General features: G+C 38.0%; 1 protein-coding gene across 1 annotated transcript; it reads left to right on the top strand.

Annotated features, from left to right (window-relative positions):
- The first annotated feature begins 2,110 nt into the window (after nucleotides 1-2,110).
- Nucleotides 2,111-7,798, top strand: LOC126369574 (putative sodium-dependent multivitamin transporter). The gene is made up of 10 exons (XM_050014055.1): nucleotides 2,111-2,435; nucleotides 3,985-4,116; nucleotides 4,325-4,887; nucleotides 4,978-5,074; nucleotides 5,256-5,420; nucleotides 5,723-5,880; nucleotides 6,236-6,440; nucleotides 6,741-6,935; nucleotides 7,162-7,331; nucleotides 7,663-7,798. Exons 2-10 carry the CDS (start codon nucleotides 3,991-3,993, stop codon nucleotides 7,703-7,705), a joined length of 1,722 nt encoding a protein of 573 aa, XP_049870012.1. The 5' UTR covers nucleotides 2,111-2,435; nucleotides 3,985-3,990; the 3' UTR covers nucleotides 7,706-7,798.
- Nucleotides 7,799-8,212: the final 414 nt, after the last annotated feature.

Raw genomic sequence — 8,212 nt, 5'->3', positions numbered from 1 at the left:
TATATAAGTATGCTCAACATTGTTTGAGTATGGCAAATCGCTCTACAGTCAGCTCTTTTAGCGGAAATGCTCCTAAGATGCTCTAATTTTCGTATATATTACAATAAGCTTGTTTATAATCGTTTAAGTTAAAGTTCACGATAATAATACAATTAATTTAACCTTCATAACTTATCAGCGTACCCGTTCCCAATGCACCAGAAAATTTCATGTGTCTGCTTACTTAAACAATAATAATGGAATGATTTTCCTTATTAGTCCGTAAGTAGTTTCCCTATATACCCACCTACATATTATTGTCTAAATTAATTAGACTAAGTATTAGGTATCTACCTACCTAATTCAAATTCAAAAATATCTTTATTCAGTAGGTAACATAGTTACACTTTGAATCGTCAATTTTTACATAACGAACGTCTCATCCGCCTAAAACTACTGCAGCTTCTCACAACCTGTATAGCCGGGGAAAAGAAGCTGCAAGAAAAACCTCGGCACAGGGCCCTAGACGTTCTTTAAAAAAATAAAAATAAACATAAAATATTGATATACAATTGAGTAATTTAGCTGCCTAATATCAGTTCTCAGACAGTTAATCCCATGCATTCATATCTTCTAAATAATCACTAACTTTATAATAACCTTTTTTGTAAAGTTTTTGTTTAACTACTGTCTTAAAGCAGTATAGCCTAAATATCTAAGTATTTAAGTTGCAAGGAGCTTTTGAAGTTTTTTTAAAAACTAGAATGGGGACTCTCCAGGCTACGTTCCTCAACAACAATGTAGATGGCGCTGTACAGATTTTCTAATTTATATTTTGTCTTTGTTTTTGGGTATAAAATGATGACCCTTTTTATTACACCCAGGCACAATGAGGAACTTTCCAGGAATAAGCAAAGAAATACAATGTCCTTAATATTATTACATTGTATTTTGGAATAATTATGTACCGAGTATTGAGAAAATAGGTAATTATCCCGTTAAAGCTGTACAACCATTGTACAACGCCATCTTTGATTTTGGTGAACGAAGCCTGGAAAGTCCGTCATTGAAACTACAAGTTAACTAATTCGTAGAGCAGAAACGGATGCCCCACATTTAATAAATAAAAAGGTATCAAGACAAGAGTGACTTAACCTACAACCTTATATTAATGCAGCGGGTGGTCTGCACCGCCAGCATCCGTTGTATTTGCAGCGTCGGCTGCCTGCGAGTACATGGAGATGGTACCTCAACTGTACTGCCAAAGCTTTAAGCACTTGTATGATGCGGTCGTATTCAGGTTGGGGGTTAGTACACCGGGATACTGAGGCTATGAGGGACTATGGTGCCTGCTCAGCCAATGTTATTATTTATTATTACTATATCCCAATCGGGTTAGTCAGAAGTACATCCATCGAACTAAGTACGCACGCACACACTGAAATTCTCTGTTAGACCAGCGTGACAGATGGTGAGCCGTACCACCGTCTAGGTATAATGCTAGAGCCAACTGTGTTAATGAAAACTGCACTTAAATTAATAACTCTTTGGTGCAAGTCCGGTATCAGGGTTTGAACCGGCGTTCCCCGTTTGAAAAGGAAGCCGAAGAGAAAAGAGATTATTTGTGAAATAAGTTGGTAAGAAGGTAAATACTTTTACAAAACTAGTCAACACTCCGCTAATTTAATTAAGATATCTCTATGAAATAATTAATTAAATATTATGGGTAAATACTATGGTAAATACTTATACTTAGGTATAATGATGACTTAAATTTTCTGCTGTGTCAACAATTATCTAGGTACATAATATATTAAACACTCTATATCTGAGTACCTATAAACAAATACCTAGATGTACTTTTTGTCAGGTAAATAGTAATCTACCGATTTATCTAGCTTTCATTGTGTCTTAATATTAAAACACATAATAACGGGTTTCCCAGGGAGTCTCATATCCCTATTTAAAACGCGGTAAGAACCCGTTATTATGTGTTTCAATTATGATAATAACCGCGTAAACTTACCTAAAACAATTCATTCAAGAGTTAGCAAACATCACATGACACAATAAATCCTTTGATTTGAACGTCTCACGATACAAAACACGCATGTTACGTTACTAATCATTTAGTCATCTATTCTGCGGTTCAGGGTTCAGTCCACTGTCTGTCGGGCGTCGCGAGACACCACGCGTCTCGTCGGCGAGTGGATGACCAAAATGAGTTTATGTGATTTAAAGTGACTTTCATTATAAGAAAAGTTTTCTATTACTTACAAGTTTACCTACTATTATATTTATACTAAATAAGCTGTAAGTATATCTTTAAGTACATCGGAGTTAAGAGGAAAATGTGGACTAATAGATAATTTAGTGAAAGAAATATTTTAATTGAGTGGTATTATAATATCTATTTACTGACTTTTACGAGCCGGCATCGTTCTTCATTTGAAACCGTAAGTATTTATCATAATTAACATTTTGGTTTAAAACGCGACAGACAGTAAATAACATATTTTTTACTAGCTTGATTACTTATGTAGATGCTTTTACTGACTCTACACAATGAACGCACTCAATTGAATTACCTACATCACGAAGAACGCACGCACTGTTTACCAACGTACTACTCGTACTTACCTACTTATTCGTTGAAATAACAAGATTTTATGTACCTATCACAGAAATATCGACTTTCACAAACGTAGGTAGCATAGGTATTATATCATTATCATCAATTTAAGAACCACGCTCTTGTTGGTGTAGCATTTTCCATTTCAGTCTATCAAAGGCCAATTCCTTGACTTCCCTATAAGACACGACGTTAACCTTTTCTTGAATCTGTTCCATATAAGCTCTTCTTGGTCTTCCCCTTCCTCTCTTTCCTATGTAGTAAAAGTGTAGGTAAGCGAAATACTGTCATGCGTCATCTTAAGCGAATTTTTGCGTGATTTTATTAGGTTAAGTAGCTACCTAAATTAGTATAGAAGTTAACCAGAAATAAGAAAAAATAACTTCGGTCCATTGTCATTTAGAAGTTATTGCCACACTTGATATCAACTCAGAATGATTGTCTGAAAATCTAAGTTACCTACTAATTCCCCAAAATTTTGGGTAAGTATAGGTAAGTATTATAACGTCACGCATTCATTATGTTATTCACGGCAACACGGCGTGACTCTTTATTCGTATTCAGAGCTAAGATAATCAAAAAATATGTACTTAAATATGTAGTGACCTACATATATACCACAGTCATGATTGAATAAATAACGTCACTATAGGTGAACAGTAAATACCTAAAATTGATTGAGCTATCGCTTGACATGTACAGAAATGGTCAACGAACATACAATTACGATGTCTCGATAAAGTTGCAAATGGTGAGTTATTAAATCGATTAAACTTCGAGATAAAAGATCCCGGAAAATAATAGAATGAATGTGATAATTTGATAACCCATCAACATCATCGTTGCAAAAAGGCCTTTACAGGCATTTACTTACTAAAGAAATAAGGCAATGCGGAAGAAGACAAAAAAAGATCTAACCACACACTCGCCAGTAGGACTAAAACTGCGAATTTGTTTTATTTATGTCTAAGTACATAATAATGTCTGCAACTTCACTGATAAGCGTGATGGTATAATAAAAGTATTGCTGTCAGATAAACCAGATAAACAGATTTTTCGTACCTGACTGACTGAACCGATTGATGCGATGTAATTATACGACAATGAAATTCCACTTGATATCAACTCGGAATCATTGTCTGAAATTTTGAATTATTCCCCAAAATTTTCGGTATAATGTGACACATTCATTACTTATATTACGCACGGCGACACGACGTGACTCTTTATTCATATCCAGAGCTTATTATTGGCGATGTAATTACATCGCATCAATCGGTTCAGTCAAAGCAACTACCCACATGTAAGATAATTTTGGAATACTTGTTCCAACAGAAAATAAAAAGTACTTTTAGGAATAAATTAATAATCAGGTGAGCATGCCGGATCCAGTGCTGTCAGTGTTCGGGCTATGGGACTACGTTATCATGGCAGCGACCATGGTGGCGTCAGTCGCCATCGGCCTCTACTTCCGGTTCACGGGCGGCAAGCAGGCGACTAACGAGGTACGTGCCAAATCCAGAAAATCAGATAGCTTCAAAAAAATTATTTAAGTATTTAGCAACCATAATATTCAAATCACTTCTCAAATAATTCTCGAAATTATACCAAAAACGGTGGCTTTTTTGCAGTAGGATGAAACGAAAACATTTGCTAAACTAGAAAGTAGCACTTATGCTAACTAATAGGTACCTACCTATTTGTTCTTTACAGGAATATCTTCTGGCAGACCGAAACATGTCAATATTGCCGGTAGCAGTATCCTTGATGGCTTCCTTCATATCAGCTATAACACTCCTCGGGGTATCTTCGGAGAACTATTACTACGGAATGCATTTCATTGTCATCAACTTTGCGTACGGCATCGCAACTCCGATTGCAACTCATCTATACCTGCCAGTATTCTTCGGACTCTTGAAGACCAGTACATATGAGTACTTGGAGCTCAGATTCGGGCCTCATATAAGGCTTCTCGCGTCTCTCACATACACGTTACAAATGGTGCTTTATAATGGGATAGTATTATACGCACCGGCCATTGTCTTGGAATCTGTGACGGGATTGGACAGGCTAGTGTCAATACTGGTGGTGGGATTGGCATGCACTTTCTACTCGACGCTAGGAGGCATGAAGGCAGTGCTGTTCACGGATATCTTGCAGTCGTTGCTGATGTTCGTCGCTGTATTTAGCGTAGTTGTTTTCGCCGCTATTGAAGTCGGAGGCTTTGGTCAGATATTCGTATTGGCTAAAGAAGGTGGACGCTTGGACTTTACCAAGTAAGTTGTTGTGTCTCATATTGCCATTTGCGAAAGAAATATTATTATAATATTCTGCTGGTGAGCATGGTATTATTATTTTTCGTTCAGTTTCAGCGTAGATCCAACAGAGAGACACACATGGTGGTCCCTGATGATCGGTGGAGTTTTCATGTATTTGTCTCTATATGGAGTTAACCACACCCAGGTAATACTACTTATAAATCGAAAATTTAAAATATCAAAAATCGAATTAAGTAATGGTCACGATTATCTTTTAAAATCAACCAAATTCTTGATCTATATTTTGTTCTTTCAACCTAGAGTTTCAGAAGTAATGAATTGTAACGTAAAGATACCTGACAAAGTACTTGCTAAAAATTTTACAGGTACAAAGGTTATTGACAGTTAGTACGCTGAAGCGATCTCAACACTGTCTGTGGTGGTCGTGGCCAGTCACTTTGGCCCTGAGTACGTGTACCTGTTTATCCGGTCTTGGCATCTACGCCGTGTACAGAACATGCGATCCACTCACCACTGGCAAAATTGCTGCAGTAAGTTTGGTTTCACTACTTATTCATTTCTTTTCCAATCGATATTCTATGACTGTTACATACCTGGAATAGAAAGATCTTTTTATTTTTCATCATATCCATCGCTATAGGATTCAGTATCAAAAGCGGTTGCAAGTTGTATTCTGATTACTGCCTACACCAGTTTTTATATAATATAATATTATGTAAGTAAGTATATGTAAGTAAGTAGGGATAAGCTGTTGATGATTCACGATTTATGCTGGTTATTGTCAAATGTGGACTGGTACCTTTCTTAACATTTAAATTTCATTTATTTTCAGATGGATCAGTTGATGCCTTACTACGTGGTGCAGCAGATGAAGGGCGCACCGGGGCTGGCAGGGTGGTTCGTCGCTGGTATATTCAGTGCTTCACTCTCCACTATATCAGCAGCTTGCAATTCCCTCGCTGCCGTCACTTTGCACGATTATGTTAGCAAGTGAGTCGTGTATCGACTTTGGTTAAACAGTAACACGTCTCAGTACCTACCTATTCCAGATCTTGACGTTATCTCTAGTCTTGAATGATTTTAGTACTCAAATTTTCATGAATAGGTACAAATTATTTTATTGTGTCTAATTATGCATACTGCACATTACCTATATTAATAATACATTTTAATCTGGTAAAAAATCCCTACACAAGAAGCGTTAGAGAAGAGTAGAAAGAAACCGGTCGGGGACAGATGAGAAGGATGGAAAAGCAGAAAAGGATGGAAACAGTGGCCTTTTTCCGGCAGTGGAATATGTTGAGCAAGAATCAAAAATAATAATAGGTACCTTTCTCAATTGTAGGTGGTGCATAGTCCGTGCATCGTACCTACCGTGGCTGACAAAGATGATGGCATGCGTGTACGGGCTGTTGTTCCTCGCGCTGGCATTCCAAGCGGAACATCTGGGCGGCGTGCTGCAGGCCGCGCTCACTATATTTGGTGCTGTTGGTGGACCGCTGCTTGGAGTCTTCACGCTTGGAATGTTTACCACATTCGCCAACGAAGCGGTAACTCAATGCGACATAAGGTCATTTAGATTGCTTCTTGGCTATTTGTGAATGTCATATGAATTAATGTTGCTGCTGGTTTATGGATTACATGTCTTTCCTTTTCCTTTTTATGTTCTTATTTTACCGGCTAACGTATATCCCGCGCGAATCGAAACACCTCGTCCTTGACGCAAGTTATAATTATTCATTTAATTTGGAGGGTTTATAGGATAGCGACCATTATTAGCGGTCGATAACATTATAGCCAATGCATCTTCGTTAGGCCCCAGTTTAAACATTTCTTAATCTCGTTTTCAGGGTGCCTGCTTAGGGTTATTGAGCGGCATGGCACTGACGTTATGGATGAGTTTCGGTGGCCCGCGGCCGTCACCGACCAAGCTGCCCTTGCAAGTGGACGGCTGCCCTTTCAACACGACTCTACCAGACATTGCGCCAATGGATACTAATGATTACTTCTACCTGTACAAGATCTCGTATTTGTGGACCAGTCCTGTAAGTATACCCAGTGATATCGTAGGATGATCAACACTGCAAATAAGTTTCGATGTTGAGGAATGTTTCACCTTTTGCTCAGGCTCACATGTCACACTTATCTTATATCACACATAAAGAGCTGGTGAAATATGTCCTAAAGTTCAACGTGGAGGAAGTCATCAAGATTCTTGCAAGAAGCAGCATCTCGGGTTCGAGAATGTAAACTTTCATGAAATGTGCTCAGGTGGGGTTTCTGTGGGTAATGGTGGCTGGTTCACTGGTATCTCTGGTGTGGCGACAGCAGCAGCCGTGGCAGCGCGCAGGCCACATACACCCCGACCCCACGCTCTTCACCCCGCCGCTCGCCAACATACTGCGCAGACGCGCAGACACCACGAGAAATCCGCCATCCAGGTAACGAACAGAGTTTCCTCTAAGTTTCGCAACAAATACTTCCTTATTTTGTACCTTAGCATAACGGACAAATTATTTTCTCTGCCATCATTTTCGGACCTAATAATAACCGTTTACTCCCACTAGTTCTGTTGTACAAAGGTCGGTATGTTATTCTTAATACCTACTCTTCTTGGTCTATTCTCAAATCAATGCTCGCACAATTCTATCATTTCTATTCTATCATTTCATCTATCATTAAATTATTGTGGGAAGCTAAAATAAATTAACAAAAACAGCCAGCCATGTGGTCCTTGGCCGAATAGTTTGTAAATGAATGTTTTTGTTACAGGAATGTGGCCAAAAATAGAGAAGCAATAAAAAGAATCGTTTGAGTTCTTGTTTTGATTCACATTAAGTATACGAAAGAGAGAAGGTTAATGACGATACGACAGCTATAGCAAAAGCTATTATTTAATAGGTGATACCTACAAATGTCAACGAAATTTGGAGCCATTATTTAGGCTTCAGATCCAGTCCAGACGTCAATAAAACGAGAACTTACTGCGTTACACCTAATGCAATTTCCCCTGTACCTGAACTGTCCCGTACATTCTAAGTAGCATAATATTTTTCCCTCCTATTTTTGCCGGTTACGCCCATGTAAATTACATTTTATTATTCAACCAATCAGATACCTTCATTGTGTGTATTTATTTAGCAAGACTGAAGAAATTAAGACTTTCAACCATACTCGGCGTCTTTTTAACTTTAAACTCCGTTCATTCTCATTTCGACTGAACCGCATTTGACAAAATAATATTGTTTTCCTTAAAGATATAGATACGTACTGCGTATTAAATGAGTTTATCTAACATTCGTGACTCTCAGTAGTCGGGCGC

This window comes from Pectinophora gossypiella, chromosome 9 (genome assembly GCF_024362695.1).
Source record: "Pectinophora gossypiella chromosome 9, ilPecGoss1.1, whole genome shotgun sequence".
Classification (NCBI taxonomy): domain Eukaryota; kingdom Metazoa; phylum Arthropoda; class Insecta; order Lepidoptera; family Gelechiidae; genus Pectinophora; species Pectinophora gossypiella.
Note: the sequence above shows the minus strand (reverse complement) of the source record. Positions and strands in the feature narration are given on the sequence as shown.

Bases quoted from the DNA above. Each gene is read 5' to 3' on its own strand.
- LOC126369574 (XM_050014055.1), top strand. From the start codon at position 3,991: ATGCCGGATCCAGTGCTGTCAGTGTTCGGGCTATGGGACTACGTTATC. The intron at 5,421-5,722 runs GTAAGTTTGGTT...ATTTATTTTCAG, and splicing joins CCACTGGCAAAATTGCTGCA to ATGGATCAGTTGATGCCTTA. The intron at 6,936-7,161 runs GTAAGTATACCC...AAATGTGCTCAG, and splicing joins CGTATTTGTGGACCAGTCCT to GTGGGGTTTCTGTGGGTAAT.